The following is an 18,741-nucleotide window of genomic DNA, read 5'->3' on the forward strand; positions in this document are numbered from 1 at the left end:
TGATTATAAAAAGATGAGCCCCTCTGGCCCTCATCTGATACTTTCTTTCCGGAAAGGGACCGAGTACAGTGCCTTCACGCGACAACAGTCAGGACCGGATGACTGGGAATGGAAATGAAACCCTGGGAGGTCAATGTGAGACACCAACTAGAGACTCTCGGCGCCCCAGAGCACACCCCTTTCACCTGGCAGTATCCAATCTTGGGGTTCCGGTGGGCATAGGCCGTCAAGACTCTCCTCAAAGCAGCGATCCCCGTTTCGTTCTGGAAGGCGGGGTGCTCTGGCAGGGAGCGGTGCAGGTCTCGTTCTATCTCCTCGGTTACCAGGCAGCATTTCCCCAGGGACTCCTCCACCAGATTCCCGTAGTAACCAGGATGTGAGGCGAGGTCCGTCACAGCATCTGAGTTTTGAAAGCAATGGTTCAAGGGGAAATGATTACTAGGATGGTGTCATGATGAAGAGGACGCTGGTCCCATCGGGGACCCCAGTGGGATCTCGTTACTTACTGAGGGACAAAATATTGGCTGGGCACAGTGGCTCACACCTGTAATCCCAGCACTCTGGGAGGCCGAGGCGGGTGGATCACCTGAGGTCAGGAGTTCAAGACCAGCCGGGCCAACATGGTGAAATCCCGTCTCTACTAAAAATATAAAAACCAGCCAGGCGTGGTGGCAGGTGCCTATAATCCCAGCTACTCAGGAGGCTGAGGCAGGAGAATCCCTTGAACCCAGGAGGCAGAGGCTGCCGTGAGCCGAGATCACACCACTGCACTCCAGCCTGGGCAACAGGGTAAGGACTTCATTTCTGCCATGTAGCCTAGTCCAAAAAACAAATTTTAAAAAATAGTATGGCTTTTCTAAGAATAACCTTACAGAGCAAAGGGGAGAAAGCTCATAACAGAAATAACTGTATTAATATGCTTTTACACAGTGTATTCCCTAGCAACAGGAGTGTGCAAGCATGTGCACGCACATGGAAATTTCATGCATTAATTCAACAAGAAATGACACTGAGCACCGATGCGTGAGGCACAGGAGGGAGCGCAGCTATGATGGAGTGAAGGGGCCAGCAGCACAGCACCCACATCAAATTCCGAAGTCAGATCTGAGATACACAAACTGCAGCAGAAGGACTGAGCCCAGAAAACTCCTGCGCCAGCCACCCACAGCCAGAGCTACAGCCCAGGCCTCACCAGGCGGGCAAGATGGAGGAATGAATGCGTCCCTTATGAAAAGTGTGTGCATATACGTGTGTGCGCACGTGTGTCTGTGCATGCATGGGTGTGCGCGCACATATGCGTTAGAGAGACCTAGAGGAGTGCAGGCCTTGGGCAGTGACGGGCCTCACCTTCAGGTGGTGGGATTCTGAGGAAGGAAGCACTGTCTTTGCTCGCTCCTCCATGCCTTTATTTTTCAACTATGAATGGATGTTGTTATTTTTATATACAAAAATACAGAAGACATTTTTCACTTTTAAAAGGAGGTGTTTCAATGCTGCGCCTCTGGAAGTTAGCTACAGAAGCCCGGAGGCAGGAGGGAGACGAGGGGCACAGTGGTGCAGGCAGCATCAGTGACCACTGACCCAACACAGTGAGTGTGCCAGTCAGTATGAGGGCTGTGTCCAGGCATCTCAGGCAGGAGGTTGGGGGCTGGGAGGAGACAGGGAAGAGGAAAGTGAGGGACAAAGTTGGGGGGTAGATAAGGAACCAGCAAGAGGCTGATGGTGAAGTAGGACAAGGGATGCTTCCAGTCCCGGGAAGAGTGACGGAGCAGGGCACAGGTACCCAGCCCAGCCTCCAGGCACCTCCATGCTGACAAGAGCACCATGAGGTCATCTGGGGAAGGGACCCTCTCACCTGGCCTCCCACAGCACCCTGAGGAGCAGCAAAGGCACACTCCAATGGCAGGGCCTTCCCTTCCTGCCCTTGGGCCCAAGCTCCTTTGCCCCAAGGAGCAAGTGGCTCACAGCTGATATGGAGGGACAGACAAATGCCTACCCAGTATGTCCCTGGGGAAGTTTGGTCCCAGGCTCAGCCCATCTATCATGAAATGTCCTGATGAGGGTTCCCAAGCGTTCTCCAATAGGTGCAGGGAGAGGCCCCAGGGTTCTGAGGCTAAAAGAGGCCCTCCCTGAATAGGTCCAGCAGAACAGAGGAAATGGAACAGAAGGGAAATCTGCACTTTTGCCTCTGGTGCCCGCCCCGTGTCTTCACTGGAGGAGGGACCCCTGGCAGCCACACTCTGAGGGATGTGTGTCAGCAGCCCAGCCAGCTGACAGTGGATGAGGACTTTTTGTTTCATCTACTTCCGAGCTCACACACTACAGACACTTCACTTCCAGGGGGTTCTGAATAGAATTCTCAGCACTATGTAGAAGGCATTTCTAAAGGAGTGGCCGTCACTGGGCCCAGACCTCACATTTACCCAGCTGGACGCCACAGCCCAGAGGCCCAGGCAGCCTGACCCAGGTCCCACAGCTGACACAACAGTGGGTGGAAGTCCTCAGCTGGGAAATCACAGGAATGACCCAAGGACAGAACCATGTCATCTGCACATAAACACATGCGCTGCTCCGGGCCGGGTGGGCTGTTCCTGTGTCCATGACAAAAAGAACAAGTAGCTTAGAGACACCAAGAGCGCTTACCTGAGAAGAGAAGCCAGAGTCTCCCACGCAAAGATTCAGGGATGCCCATGGCTACGAGCTTCCGAATCTTCTCTGTGCGAAACATACACACGGTTCTGCCGTATTCCACAAAGTGGTCATTCCACAGGCTTATTTTTATCTGTTCTCTGGACTGGAAATGGGAATATTCCTAATGTACAAAGAAGTCCGTCCTCACCACCCCCCGCCCACCGAGGCACCACTGGTGATGGAGGAAGGACTGCCTCTGCTCACCGAGGGGCCAACAGCAACGGGCAAGGACACTTGTATTCAAGCCACAAATATTTCTGAACCTCTACCGGAGGCACAGAGGACGGCCCTGCAGGAGCTCAGACTCCAGGGGGAGCATTTATACAAATAAAATACAATTTCCTTAGCAAGGTTGATAACAAGGATAGGTAAATCCAAGTACTAAAGTAGCCCAAATCAGATGGGAGGGACGGGTTGGTAAGGGGGATGCTGGGGGAAGCTTTCTCAGGATGTTGCATCTGCCGAAAAGACACTGGTCAGCTCGGAGGGCAAAGGGGAGTGCAGGGGTATCACAACTGCCCCTGAGCTTCCTGACAGCCAGAGGGAGAACCAAAACCTGAAAGAAACTGCATTGTTCTCATTAACAGGAATGAGAAAGAGACCATTTCCCTAGGCAACTGAAAATACCTGAAATTACCCCTAGGTGGCAGGAACGGTTAGTGCCTTTTAAACAAGGTATTTATATTTGCTTTTGATTATGTGTATTCTCCAGGAACGGCAGAAATAAATACATATATTTAACATTCTCATACATTTTGTCAACAGAAGTTAATTAAGGATCCAGGTGTAAAGCCTATGAGAAGGCTCAGTTTTGGATAAATAAAACCAACAACAGATTTTACAGGAGCCCTTAAGCGACCAAAAATCAGCTCGGGGTAACAGGTTCATGGCCACTGCAGGGTGCTCATGGTCCAATGCAGCATCCTGCCTGCCATGGCCCCACTTCAAAGCACAACTCGCAGTATCTTTACCAGACTATACGTGACATTTCCCTCAAGTTCTCCCTACAAAGAGGAAATCTGTAAGTAAATATAGCAAAAATATTTCCAGTTTAGTAAAACTAGAAGACTGGTGACCCCTTCTCCCAGTAGACAAAAAAAAAAAGGAAAGCTGGAATGAGGAGCACACAGACAGCACTGGCTGGAAGGAGAAGGACTCCCAAGGGGCAGCGCGGGCAGCTCCCCAGGCCCCACAGCCGAGAGCTGACCGAGGGTTACCGAAGGGTGGGTGGGAGAGCTGTCCCTCGGTCCTCAGACCACCTCAGTGGACCCCTCTCACTTGTCACCCATGAGAACAAGAGGGAGGAGGAGCGCTAGCTTCCCAAGGTCAGGTGTCGTGTTCCACGGTGACTTAAAACAGCTGAGCAACCCCCTAAGCCCACGGCTCAGCTCTGTGGTCCAGCTTGGGCACCAGGCGTCACCCACCATTTGGGAGTCGGGGCTCCGGCTGCCCGACTGCTGGAGGGCAGTGACCAGGGCATCGGGCTGCAGCAGCGGCCTCTCCTCTTTCTCACTCTCCTCGCTCCTTTGAGAAGACACCATTTCAAGATCCCCAAACCTGTGATCACCGCACATGCTTCTTGAATGAAACACGGGTGACGCCTGCACAGCAAGAGAGAGAGAGAGACAGAGAAAAGAGGAGAAAATCATGGCTTTCGTCGAGGGGACAGTCTTTGTGTTGCCTTTGGATGCATGGGCATAGCAGACTTCAGTGACTCAGGGGGAAGACAGACTGATGCCAGACCAGACAGGGTTCCTAGCAAGACACAGTCCCACCGCATGCTCCGGGGGAGGCTGTCCCTGTCCCCAGGTCCGTATCTGGGTCCATACGCAGTTCCTAATGGGCAGCCCAGCCTCCCCGCAGCTTATGGACAGGAGGATGGCCATCCTGAGAAAGGAGCCCTGGGGTAGAGAGAGGCTGCACCTCCTTTTCTCCCCAGAAGATACATGAAGAAAGGAGACCAGGCCCCAGCCACCCCAGGGCCACCTGTGCAGCTACCCAACCTCAGGGCCGACGAAGCTCCTCTTTTAGCAGGTTACATGTGCCTCTAATCAGGCCATCCTTGAACCTCAGGAGCAGGGATAGCAACCCTTCTCACCTGTGAGTGGTGTCCCCGTCACCCCCTCCAAGCTGTGGGGCAATTCCCCACACCCTCTCAGGACACCCGGCACATCAGAAATGACAGCAGACCACACACGGGCCCCACACTCTTCTCGTCCCCACATGGGTCTCCTCATGTGTACTCCCCTTTGGAGACCACGGCCTGAGACATGAAGAAGGGGATCATCAGGGTCCGGCGAGACCATACCATGTCATCATCCGCAGAGGTGTCGTAGTGCACGGGGTGGTTGGCATGGACCTGCTTCAACCTCACAAGCAACGCCTCCACGAGGCTGTCTCGGTCCCGGAGCTCGATGAACTGGAAGGCCACCTTGCTTCTGATGCTGACGATGATGGGGTGCGGCAGCAGGCTCGTGTCCTCCATCTTCTCGATGCTCACCACCTGCGCGAGAGGCAACATGCAGGGACAGCAGGGAGGGAGGAAGGCAGGCATGTTATTACATGTGCAGAAGATGTCCCGAAACACAGGGCAAGGCACAATTACTGCAAAAAGGAGATGATGCAAAGGTGAGAAAGTGGCACTGCTCACCACCGCCACAAGGGGAGGCTGTGCAAGGCTGCATCAAGGGGCGACTGGATAACAAAGTGTGGTCTATCCATACAACGGAGTATGACCCAGCCTTGAAGAGGAGGGGGATTCAGACAGAGGCTCTGGTATGGATGAGCCCCAAGGGCATTATGCTAAGTGAACAAGGCCAGTCACAAATCCTGTATGAATCCACTTGTATGAGGTACCCAGAGGAGTGAAATTCATAGAGATGGGAAGTAGAAGGATGGTTGCTAGGGGCTGAGGGAAGGGGAAGAGGGGAGTTGTTTTATGGGGACAGTGTTTCCATTGTCAGTGATGAAAGAGTTCTGGAGATGGATGGTGCTGATGGTTGCACAACAGTGTGAATGTACTTAATGCCACTGAGCCATACACTTAAAATGGTTAAAATGTCATTTCTGGTTAGGTACACATTACCAAAATAAATTTTTTAAGCATGTAAGTTGGCTTCTAGATTTCTTGCTCCATTAATAAGTAAAAATATTTGTAAAATGAAGACATCTACTACAGAATAATAACATGGAGGAGAATAATAACATGGAGGACCACAAGGAGTAATTCCAGCATTGTCAGAGGCCAAGTGGGAGGATTGATTGAGCCCAGGAGTTCGAGACCAGCCTGGACAATACGGTGAGACCCTCCTCTCTTAAAAAAAGAAAAAAATTGAAGAGTTTTGAGTTTTTCCAAAGAATAATGCTCAGAACGTTTGTTATCAGAAAGAAGAATCTGGAGGTCCTGACGTGTAAACAGAGTTGTGGGTACCATCTCACCAGAGTTGCTGCCCTGAAGCCAAAGGACTGAGCTGTTCAGTCTGGACATAATCTGAGCCCCCATTTCCGAAAAGAGAACTGCAGTATTTTATAGGAAAAAGGGACCTGATCCCTGTCAAAGGAAGCGTTTTAGAATTTTTAACTGAAGTTCCAGGAGCATATGAAAGCCAGTCAATTTACCATTTATTTTTAAAAGGTGATTTTTTTGTAGGTTGCTTTTTTTTTCCTTTTTTTTTTTTTTTTTGGTGAGTGAAAGGGGAGGATTCATTCCTAGGAGCTGCTGGAAAAATCTTTAATTGCTAGGCATGTACTTTTTAATAACAGCTTTATCGATAATGTGGAGGTTAGAGTCCCCTGTACTCAGCAGTCACTTGTTAGCAAATTTCAGGATGCCATAGCAACAGCAGAAAAAGCAATGGCCGAATGGGTAATGGTCCAGTTCAGGCCATGCCTCCCTCAAGAAGCTCAGCCTTGTAGTCATCCATCTGCAGATGGCAAAGCCGTGCCGTCTGAACTTCCCCTCCCACACTCCATCTCACAGCGAGCCACCTTGGGTTTGAACAAAAAAAGGCTGCTTCAGGAAGCAGACAATAGGGCCGGTCTACCTCTCTGAGTGGCAGGACGATCTTACAGCAGCCGTCTTCTCTGCTGGCAAAGCAGATGTAGCTGTCAGAGGTGAACATCCGCCCTGCGGTGTGACAGCGACTGAACGGCGTCCAGAGCGAGCAGTCCACAACTGCGTGCAGCTTCTCCTTCCTTGGCAACCTGAAGAAAGCCCGGAAGAACTCATTCTGTGCTCTGGCTTCCAGGTCCCTAGGGAAGGACAGGGAGAGAAGAAGAAGAAGAGATAGGAAAGGTGAATGGACATCTAAGATTACCAAAGAAAATACTTTTACTTTTTTGTTTCATTTTATTTTTGAGACAGTTTCGCTCTGTCGCCCAGGATGGAGTGCAGTGGCACGATCTCGGCTCACTACAACCTCTACCTCACTGGTACAAGTGATTGTCCTGCCTCAGCCTCCCAAGTAGCTGGGACTACAGGCGCGCGCCACCATGCCCAGCTAATTTTTGTATTTATAGTAAAGATGGGGTTTGCCATGTTGCTCAGACTGGTCTCAAACTCCTGAGCTCAGGTGATCCGCCCACCTCAGCCTCCCAAAGTGCTGGGATTACAGGCATGAGCCACCGTGCCCAGCCAAGAAAATACTTCTAAAGCCACTGGCACAATTTGTATTTAAGTGAGTGCAAAAAAGGCACCATGCACATCCTGTGCTGGTGCACGTGGGCATTCCACATTCTAACTGCACGGCCAACCTTCAGAACAAGGACACAGAGCAGACGTGCTGCTCTGCACAGAAGTAATTTAATAAACTCACAGGCCAAATAAGCATTCCTTCCTGGTTTGAGTAACACAGAGAATTACCAGAAAAACAATTGCTTAAGAATCCAAGTTTCAAAAAGTTTGATAACAAGTGGTGAGGAGGATGTGGGGAAACTGGAATCCTACTGCACTGCTGATGGGAATTAACATGGTGCAGTCATGTTGGTAAACACTCTGGAAGCTCCTCAAAAGGCTGAAAACAGACTTAACACTTGACCAAGAAATTCCACTCCTAGGCAGATATGCCCAAGAGAATTGAAAATGTATGCCTTGCACACAAATGTTCTTAGCAGCACTGTTTACAACCAAAAGGTAGAAATAATCCACATGTCCATTAACTGATAAATGGGTAATCACAATGTAGCATATCCATACAATCAAGTATTGTTTAGCCATAAAAAATGAAGTACTAATGTGTGCCACAACAGAGACGAACCTTAAGCATATCATACTGAGTGAAATAAACCAGACACAAAAAGACGACATACTGCCTGATTCCATTTAAATGAAATATCCAGAATAAGCAAATCTCTAGAGACAGAAAACAGATTAGTGATTGCTCAGGGCTTGGGGGAAGAGAGAGAAATGGGAAGTGACTGCTCATGGGTACATGGTTTCTTTTTGGGGTGATGAAATGTTCTAAAATTGATTGTGGTGATGGTTGCACAACTCTATGAATATCGTAAAAAACACTGAATGGTACACTTTCAAAGGATGTATAACAATTACATGGTATGTAAATTAAATCTCAAAAAAACAAAAATTGTAATGCGGCCAGGCACGGTGGCTCATGTCTGTAATCTCAGCACTTTGGGAGGCCATGGCAGGTGGATCACTTGAGCTTAGGAGTTTGAGACCAGCCGGGACAACATGGCAAAACCCCATCTCTACAAAAAATTACAAACATTAGCTGGGTGTGTTGGTTCACACCTGTAGTCCCAGCTACCCCAGTGGCCGAGATGAAAGGATCACTTGAGCCCAGGGGATAAGAGGTTGCAGTGAGCCGAGATCGCACCACGGCACTCTAGCCTGGGTGACAGAGTGAGACCCCGACTGAAAAAAAAAAAAAAAAGAAAAAAAGTTTAGATGCGTACCTGACACACAGTAAGTAATCAATAAACATGAGTTATTATATTTTTTAAAAATATATTTTAAGAATCCAGGTCGGGTGCAGTGGCTCATGTATCACATCAGTATTGACAAGAGAGAATGTTGATGAGGAGGAAAGCAGGATCCTAACCCCCAGGCAACTCCACATATCCTGATTTTTGGCTCTAAAACCAGTAAAGAAAGCAGCCGAATCACCATGTTTGAAAATACTGATCAATTTATGTCATACTGCAAAATTCTAGTAATTAGGGGGAATTCCAACATACAGAGGGAAAGATTTTTCTCTTGCACTTTATAAAGTTCCTTATAAATATAAGGATGAAATTAGCACTCCCTCGAAGTCAGGAATATGAATTCTTGGCTTGCTTATGTACTCTGTAACCCCGAATGAAGCATCATTTTGATTGCTACAAAATGGGAATAATGTCTGAATTCTCTGTTTCAAGGGATCCCTGTGAATCTAAAATGATGCCCACAATATGGTAAAAGAAAAATTAGGCATCGTACCTACAGTATGATCCTAACTTTACATAAATTCCTTAAAATTTCCAGACAGGGATGTGTACAAGGACTTTATCTTAACTGTTAATAGTGACTGTCTTTGCGTAGTGGGACTTCCACTTTCCAATTTTATTTTGCTTACATTTTCTACGTGACTACCATATTAGCTTTAAAAAAAAAAAGCTTTAGCTATTTTCTTTAGGGAAAAGTACAACTTTTTAAAATGTTACATAAATGCCATAAATGCAAGATAGTAAACTCTCAACTCTGGAATCGGCTGCACACAGCTCAAGTGAGCTTTTCAGACACGATCTGGTTGTGAGGCCCCAGAGGTATGATCTCACCCCAACCATGGCCAGGCTGGGCTCCCGGACACATGCCTTTTCTGCAGCGCCTTCTAGGTCTCATGTCCACCATCACGCATCTCATTTACAAGCAGCAGCTGTCATACAAGAGAGGGCACAATCCCTGAAATTTACTATCAAGCCCTCAAAAAGAGAAGACACATACATGCCCAGAAAGCCCTCTGGACACACAGAGAAATTAAATTCTACAGACCACAACGGGTCCAGTTCTTGGGGGCCAAAGCTGCAGTTCCTTAAGTGCCTGATACAACATGGACTACTGTTCCCATGGGCGCCTGAGCTGCCTCCAGAGAGGAGCTGGGAGAACACAGGAAAGGCACTATGAACGCTCTACCAGTTCACACACTGCAAGAACGGAAGGCAAGGCCCCTCAAGAGCACCCCAAGTTCCCCAAGCTGACTACGTCCGATGCATTTAAATTGGAAAACTTCCACCCTTGTCCTCAGAGCATGCTGGCCATGCTGGCTTTGATGAAAATAAAATCAACCCTTTCTCCCTGCAAGTATCTCACAAACGTGGTTCTAGTCGCCTGTGAGTTCACCTGTCAGCCTTCCTTCCTAGCTGGGCATCTCTTTCCCCTTAGGACATGGTTGAAGCCAAAGTGAACACATGGTGAGTATTCAAATCACAGAAGCTTGCACTGAGCCACCAGAAGTGTGGGAGGACTTATACTTACATTTACTTTGCACCGAATCCCTCAAATTAAGAATAAGGTGTTTCAGGCTGAGCATGGTGGTTCATACCTGTAATCCCAGCACTTCGGGAGGCCGAGCTGGGCAGATCATGAGGTCAGGAGTTTGAGACCAGCCTGGCCAACATGGTGAAACCCTGCCTCTACTAAAAATACAAGAATTAGCTGGGCGTGGTGGTGGGTGCCTGTAATCCCAGCCACTCGGGAGGCTGAGGCAGGAGAATCGCTTAAACCCGGGAGGCGGAGGTTGCAGTGAGCCAAGAACGCGCCTCTGCACTCCAGCCTGGGCAACAAGAGCAAAACTCTGTCTCAAAAAAAAAAAAAAAGAAGGTGTTCCAGTACCTGAGGCAACTAAACCATTTTGTTCTACCCAGTGCACCTGCTGCCTCAGTTCAATCGGCTTCTCTCTCTGTGGCTTCGGAGTAGCCTGGGCATGCTGCACAGAGTCTCCATTCCTCTTTCAGGGCTGTCCTAGCTTTCCCTGTAGACATCTGTCTTTTGCACATTTGGGTAGCCAGAGACCAGAAACCTCAAGTTACGAAAAAGTAAATAGCAGGGGGGACTTTCCTAAGATCTGAGTTAGTTTCCTTCCTCCCTACTAGAAAGTTGTCTTCCAATTTCACCATTCATTAAATATGTATTATATACAAGATAGTTAAATTTCCAGCATAACTCAGATGAAGATACAGTGACTTTGAAAAGATGAGAAATCAGGTCTTTATGAAGTTCAGAATAAGACCATCCTATCCTTTAGGTCTGTTTCAAAGCAGATGTTAGTTTTGATGCTAAATGTATCAACTCCTTTTACTGAACACCATCAAAAACAAAGCCACTGGTCACAGCGTGCTTCTCAGACTTTCCAGTACTTCCTAAGTGCCTTCACTTTTCCTCCATAGAAAAGAACAGACGGCCGGGCGCGGTGGCTCAAGCCTGTAATCCCAGCACTTTGGGAGGCCGAGACGGGCGGATCACGAGGTCAGAAGATCGAGACCATCCTGGCTAACATGGTGAAACCCCGTCTCTACTAAAAAATACAAAAAACTAGCCGGACGAGGTGGCGGGCGCCTGTAGTCCCAGCTACTCAGGAGGCTGAGGCAGGAGAATGGTGTAAAACCCGGGAGGCGGAGCTTGCAGTGAGCTGAGATCCGGCCACTGCACTCCAGCCCGGGCGACAGAGCGAGACTCCGTCACACAAGCCTGTAGGTCACTGCAGAAGCACTCCTGTGAGGATGGAGACTATGCCAACTACCCCAGCTACATCTACCCTCCAGTGCCTGCACACACAGGCCACAGCAATCACTCTAAGAGAGAGCTACAGCTGAGACTAGCGGGAAGAAGTGCCACCAATCACCTTTTTCATTTTTGTTTTTGAGACACAGCTGCACTCTGTTGCCCAGGCTGGAGTGCTGTGGTGCCATTTTGGCTCACTGAAACCTCTGCATCCTGTGTTCATGGGATTCTCTTGCTCAGCCTCCAGGGTAGCTGGGATTACAGGTGCCCACCACCATGCCCAGCTCATTTTTGTATTTTTAGTAGAGATGGGGTTTCGCCATGTTGGCCAGGCTGGTCTCGAACTCCTGACCTCGTGATCCACCTGCCTCAGCCTCCCAAAGTGCTGGGATTAGAGGCGTGCGCCACCGCGCCCTCCCACCCTATCTTAACAATGCCATCGATGAGACTGTAAATAAGTAGGGAATAAATAGGGGTCAACCTGACTCTGGAACAACAAACATCAGATTTGTTGTTGAAGCTGAAATTAATATGTGCAATAATGCATGACAACTATGCAGAAGATTCGAGACTAGTTACACCGTCTTTAAAAAATTCAGCTTAATCCCTAAGAGGACCGAAGAAGGTATGTACTTTTATTTCTCTGCAAATCCAGAATTATGTTTGTCTCTCCTACTTTCGGTAAAGCTGTAGCAAAATAGGTTTCCCCTTCTCTCTCTCTCTCTCCCCATCCACCCACTGGAATGCTTTGGGAAGAACCCTGTTTGAGTTCCATGGCACCTCTCGCTCCCTCTGGTCATTCGGCCCGCATGTGAGAGCCTACTGTGTGTCAGCAGGCTTAACGTTGCTTCCAGACTTAACACTTCCCCAGACTCAGGCTGCGTGACAGGCCAGGGAAGCTTGGCTCTCCCATGCTCAGCATGCAGAGACTTCCCACGTGTGCACTAGACAGAAAGCCGGGAGCCGTGGCTCCTGCTGTCTTGGATAAGGGACGGCACACGTGTCCTCTATGGTAAGTTTGCCTCATAAAGGAGCACACAGGATTTCCAGTGGCTCTACGTGATGCGCCCTCCCCCTGCCCAGAGACCCATGGCCGGGAGGTGGCTCCCTCCTGTAATCCCAGCACTTTGGGAGGCTGAGGCGAGAGGATCACTTGAAACCAGGAGTTCGAGACCAGCCTGGCCAACATGGCAAAACCCTATTTCTACTAAAAACACAAAAATTAGCCAGCGTGGTGGTGCGCACTTATAATCCCAGCTACAAAGGAGGCTGAGGCAGGAGAATCGCTTGAACCCGGGAAGTGGAGGCTACAGTGAGCTGAAATCACGCCACTGTACTCCACATCCTGCCTCTAATTAATTAATTAATTAATTAAATCAAATCAGGGAAATATCAAGCTTTCAAGATTCAAGAATTTCTTGAATCTAAAAATGAGGCCAGATCCATATGCTTTTTCTCAAAGCCCAAGTCACATTCTCAAATGTGTGTTCACTCAGAATATCTTTCTTCTGTGACCCCCTAAGAGTCCTAAGGAAATGTGGATGAAGCTGCCATGTGGCTGCTAAGGCACACGGCAGCCCACGGCCACTAGGCTCACCTGGCTGTCAGGCGCCAGCACAGGCAGATGGGACGAAGGGCCCCTCATTCCTTTGGAAATCTGTCTGCACTGAGTCCCTAGGAGACCAGGACCCTGACAACATAGAGCATCTGTAAGGCTCTGACCCTCAGAAAAAGGCTCCTCCCTCCGTCTTCTTCCTCCCATCCTGTTCTAGAAAGAAGCACCTAAGCCAGCCCACTGACAATCACAGAGCAGCTTGGGGACTGGGGTTGTAGACGGTGAGACGTGGGCCTTCTCTTGTAAGGTGGGGGCTGCCAGGCTGCAGGAGCCCCTGGGAAATGTCTTCAGTGGGCCAAGAGGCAGAGGAGAACTCAAGCTAGAATCGGAGGGATGAAAAGTCAAATAAATTACACAGAAGTGGTCCTAGTGGGAGCTGAGGAAGAAGAGCAGGAAAAGGGACAGTGGGGGGAGGGGGGAAGGGGGAAGGCCAGAGGGTCTGCAAATCCAGCCAGACCAAGGAGTTCAGAACCAGACAGGCCACGGGGAACCAGGGTTCCCTGCTGAGGATACCTGCCTCTGGGCAGCCGCTATTCATCTTTATAAACCAGCAGAAAGAGCCCGCCTCGTGGGAAACAGTTTCCATTTACTATACTGCTTTAATTCAGCTCTCCTCCAGCATCTTCAGCCAGTCGAAACAGATTGTGATTCGATTTAATGAAGCCCATCACTCTCCAACCACCCTCCCCGACAAAAAATAGCCGAATACACCTTTCTTCATCCCACCATTTCCAACTTCGGGATGTATCTTTTCTGTTTTGAGATTTCAGGATCTAGCACCTTTTTTCCTTTCCGCTTTCCTCCCTCTGTTCCCTCTGTGGGCAGCTCCTCAGTCACTCTGCCCTCTTGGACTCTGCGGCTATGATGTGGGGATCCCTGGCCCAGGGCCTCCCCTGCGCCCTGTGAGGGCCGAGCCGGGTGACTCCCACGCCTGGCAACTCGAACCAGCCCAATCAACCAGGGGCAACAATGCACTGTGACCCTTCCTGCTCCCAGGGGAGCTACGAGCAGCTCTGCACTGTGGTCCTAAGTCCTGCTGGAGTGGCCACACATGGCGATCCTGACTAACTGGCAACCTAAGGCTCACCCAGCTCGTGACCCCAAGGGCACCTTTCTGCAGCTATTATCAGGGGAGGGGAGGGGAGGGAGGACCAACCAGAGAGAGCCAGGGAGCAAGCGTGAAGAGACTGTTTTCCTCAGCTTCCAAACCTGGGCTCTCCTGGCAGGGATTCAAGAAGACTGAGTCATTACCTGTTTATACCCGCAGGTCCACGTCTCCATGACAAACACTACAAACGTAAACTGGCCAGGAGTTGGGAGGAAAGGTACATGCCTTTCACTTTTTGAGAAAGCTGCTGAACCTGCAGTCAACAGTTTGGCCCAGAAGCCTGCAGCCCCATCATAGCGCCAGCCCCACCACAGGGCCAGCCCCATGCACCTGCAGGAACCCTGGCAGCTCGGCGCTGGCCAACACCAGGCCCTTTTTAGCCTTTCCTCTCCCTTCTTCTTTCTCATAGTTCCCAGGACAGAAGACAGACGGGGAATGTCTTGGAGAATCTCCCTGAATTCTGGAATGTAAATGAAGGCTGCCAACTGATGGCTTTATCTCCAAAACCGATTCTCGTACCACAAGGGATTTGGTGCTACAGACTTTCAATGTATTCTTTTTTTTTTTTTTTTTGAGACGGAGTCTCGCTCTGTCGCCTGGGCTGGAGTGCAGTGGCCGGATCTCAGCTCACTGCAAGCTCCACCCCCCCCCCACCCCCCCCCCCCCCGTTCCAGCCATTCTCCTGCCTCAGCCTCCCGAGTAGCTGGGACTACAGGCGCCGGCCACCTCGCCCGGCTAGTTTTTTGTAATTTTTAGTAGAGACGGGGTTTCACCGTATTAGCCAGGATGGTCTCGATCTCCTGACCTCGTGATCCGCCCGTCTCGGCCTCCCAAAGTGCTGGGATTACAGGCTTGAGCCACCGCGCCCAAGCTGCACTAAAAGAACTCAGATACCAACGACTGCAGAGGCATTTGAAGAAATACAGGAGGGCATGGCACCTACTGTACTGGACTGTCTTGCTTTTTTTTTTTTTTTTTTTTTTGAGACGGAGTCTCGCTCTGTCGCCCAGGCTGGAGTGCAGTGGCGCGATCTGGGCTCACTGCAAGCTCCGCCTCCCGGGTTCCCGCCATTCTCTCGCCTCAGCCTCCCAGTAGCTGGGACTACAGGCGCCTGCCACCTCGCCCGGCTAGTTTTTTGTATTTTTAGTAGAGACGGGGTTTCACCGTGTTAGCCAGGAGGGTCTCGATCTCCTGACCTCGTGATCCACCCGTCTCGGCCTCCCAAAGTGCTGGGATTACAGGCTTGAGCCACCGCGCCCGGCCTGTCTTGCTTTTTAAAACAGGTGCTCCTAAGATGGAGCCAGAGAGACCATCACGGGGCCTGGGGCTGAGAGGTGCAGAGTCCGAACCCCAAAGGACACTGCCCCAAGCGTGTCCTTTCACAGGGGGCAAGGAGCACCCCTCACCCTCCATCTCAGATTATCAGAGGTGACACAAAACCATGTGAAATTCCTTGGAATCTTAACCTAAAAAATCAAGAGCGCTTGTGTTTGATTTTACCTCAACTCATGACTACACGTGATCTGTTTAAAACAAATGGACACAGCAGGAAGGGGCTTTGAATTCTTTCAGAACACATCAAACCCTCAGCATGCCTCCGTGATAGGCCATGAATGAAGGCACACCCTCTCCCCCATACACTGAGAAAAGACAGAGGACAGTGTATGGATTTAAAGAATAATCAGTCTTTTTTAAAAAAAAACTTTCTTTATATTATTACTGAACACTAACTTTAGAGCTTTGAAGGAACTTAGTGGCATATCATCCAGGCCAAGTATGGAAGATTAAAGCTCAGAAAAATCACGTTTGAATATCAGTATTGGTCTTTTTGCAACTTATTTCACTCAAGATAATGTCCTCAAGGTTCATCCATGTGGTAGCGTGTGTCAGGATTTCCTTCCTTTTCAAGGCTGAGTAATATTCCATTGTGCAGCTCACATTTTTCCGATGGCTTTCATCTCTTGCTGGACACTCAGGCTGCTTCTACCATTTGTTGATTGTGAATAATGCTACTGCAAACATGGGCATACGAATAGCTCCGAGCCCCTGCTTTCAGTTCTTTAGTGTACATACCCAGAAGTGGAATTGCCAGACACTAAGATCATTCTACTTTTAATTACTTTTGCACCAAGATAATAAAAAATAACTAGTGGTTCTTTAAAAATTCAAAATAAAAACTTTGGATACTAAAGTTGAACTTCCTTAAAGCAACAAACAATTCAAACAACTACCTCACAAGTCTCTAGGATTAGTATCAATTTGTGGCAAATAAACCACGTAGCCTACTGACTGACACTATTAGAGAGGCGTATTTCTGAAGACAAAGTGGCACCAAAAATAGGTCCAGCTGCCCTGAAAATGTTTTCTACAAAGTAATTTCCTGTGAAAACACAAAATGTCAGCTGGGCACAGCGGCTCACACCTGTAATCCCGGCACTCTGGGAGGCCAAGGCAGACGGATCATGAGGTCAGGAGTTCGAGACAAGCCTGGCCAACATGTTTGAAACCCCGTCTCTACTAAAAATACAAAAATTAGCTGGGCGTGGTGATGGGCATCTGTAATCCCAGCTACTCGGGAGGCTGAGGCAGGAGAATCATTTGAACCTGGGAGGCAGAGGTTGCAATGAGCCGAGATAAGAGAGACTCCATCTCAAAAAAATAAAAAAACAAAGAAAAAGAAAAGACAAAATGTCTTAATGCTCACTAGCAAAGCACAGTGCTCCACAGATTTCTATTAAGCAGTTACCCATACTACTTTTTTTTTTTTTTTCAGACTGAGTCTGGCTCTGTCCCCCAGGCTGGAGTGCAGTGGCGACATCTCGGCTCACTGCAAGCTCCGCCTCCTGGGTTCACGTCATTCTCCTGCCTCAGCCTCCCGAGTAGCCGTGACTATAGGCGCCCGCCACCACGCCAGGCCAATTTTTTGTATTTTTAGTAGAGATGGGGTTTCACTGTGTTAGCCAGGATGGTCTTGATCTCCTGACCTCGTGATCTACCATCTTGGCCTCCCAAAGTGCTGGGACTACAGGCTCGTGAACCGCCGCGCCCAGCCCTACCCACACTACATTTCTAAAAGCATTCTTTATGAAAATCAATTTTGAAATAATATCTGAAAACTCAAAGTCCACTGTGTAAATGAGTAATCATCATTTCTGTCATGTCTCTGTCAAGATGAACGACATAGGAAAATCTGGATTAAGCCACAAGAGAAATTTAAATCTAACATAACCAAGGCTAACAAAAGCACGTGCACAGAAGGGCTGGGCACCGCTCGTGAGTCCCCTGTGCGGGTGGGAGACACTACAACGGACGCTCTCACCTCTTGGTGATCTGACTCGGCTCCTGCAGATCCGGGTCGAGGTCAAAGACCTCATTATCGAGCAGCCTTCGCAGCGTCACATCGGCCAGCTGCTCCATCACCTTAAACACCTCATCCAGGTTCAGAAACATGGAGAAGTCACGCTCCTTATTCTGCGTGGTGATTCGGATGGTATCCGTCAGAAAGACATTGGACGTTCTTTCTAATTTCTGGATATCAACCCACGGAACTACAAGTTTCACTGTAAGAGAAAAGGGTGAAATACATATTATACCACGAAATTTGAGCCAAACTTGAGTGTGTCAGCAAGCAACTATCCAAAGCTCTCCTTAGGCCAATGTGTAAATGCCTTTTAAAAAAACTTTTTCAGTTCAGGGATACAAGTGAAGGTTTGTAATATAGGTAAACTCATGTCATGGGGATTTGCTGTACAGATTATTTCATCACCCAGGTGTGAAGCCTGGTACCCATTCGTTATTTTTTCTGATCTTCTCCCTCCTCTCACCCTCCACCCTCAAGTAGGTGCCTGTGTCAGTTCTTCCCCTCTACGTGTCCATGGGTTCTCCACATTTAGCTCCTACTTATAAGTGGGAGCATGCCATATGTGGTTTTCTGTTCCTGCGTTAGTTTGCTAAGCATAATGGCCTCCAGCTCCATCCATGTTCCTGCAAAGGATGGGATCTCATGCTTTTTTATGGCTGCATAGTATTCCATGGTGTATATGTACCACATTTTCTTTATCCAGTCTACCAATGATGGGCATTTAGGTTGGTTCCACGTCTTTGCTATTGTGAACAGTGCTGCAATGAACATATGCATGCGTGTGTCTTTGTGGTTGAGCAATTTATATTCCTTTGGATATATACCTAGTAATGGTAACGCTGGATTGAATGGTAGTTCTATTTTTAGTTCTTTGAAGAATTGCCACACTGCTTTCCACAATGGTTGAGCTAATTTACACCAGCAAACCATTCTGGACATGGGAACAGGCAAAGATTATATGATGAAGACGCCAAAAAGCAATTGCAACAGAAGCAGAAATTGACAAATGGGATCTAATTACGTGAAAGAGCTTCTGCACAGCAAAAGAAACTATCAACAGAGTAAACAGAGAACCTACAGAATAGGGGAAATATTTTGCAAACTATGCATCTCACAAGGTCTAATATCCAGCAACTATAAGGAACTTAAACAAATTTACAAGAAAAAAACAGACCACCCCATTAAAAAGTGGGCAAAGGACACAGACACTTTTCAAAAGAAGACATACATGCGGCCAACAAGCATATGGG

General features: G+C 48.6%; 1 protein-coding gene across 2 annotated transcripts in view; it reads right to left on the reverse strand.

Annotated features, from left to right (window-relative positions):
* Window positions 1-18,741, reverse strand: part of TBC1D8 (TBC1 domain family member 8) — a 133,946-nt gene that overhangs the window by 22,556 nt on the left and 92,649 nt on the right. For both annotated transcript variants that reach the window (XM_033239049.1, XM_033239048.1), the window contains exons 5-10: window positions 17,450-17,690; window positions 6,735-6,942; window positions 5,000-5,194; window positions 4,116-4,292; window positions 2,644-2,794; window positions 186-400 (exon numbers count right to left, since the gene is read on the reverse strand). In XM_033239049.1, coding sequence (XP_033094940.1) covers window positions 186-400; window positions 2,644-2,794; window positions 4,116-4,292; window positions 5,000-5,194; window positions 6,735-6,942; window positions 17,450-17,690 — 1,187 coding nt within the window. The remainder of the gene's footprint in view (window positions 1-185; window positions 401-2,643; window positions 2,795-4,115; window positions 4,293-4,999; window positions 5,195-6,734; window positions 6,943-17,449; window positions 17,691-18,741) is intronic.

Source organism: Trachypithecus francoisi, unplaced genomic scaffold (genome assembly GCF_009764315.1).
Source record: "Trachypithecus francoisi isolate TF-2019V2 unplaced genomic scaffold, Tfra_2.0 Lachesis_group17, whole genome shotgun sequence".
Lineage (NCBI taxonomy): Eukaryota > Metazoa > Chordata > Mammalia > Primates > Cercopithecidae > Trachypithecus > Trachypithecus francoisi.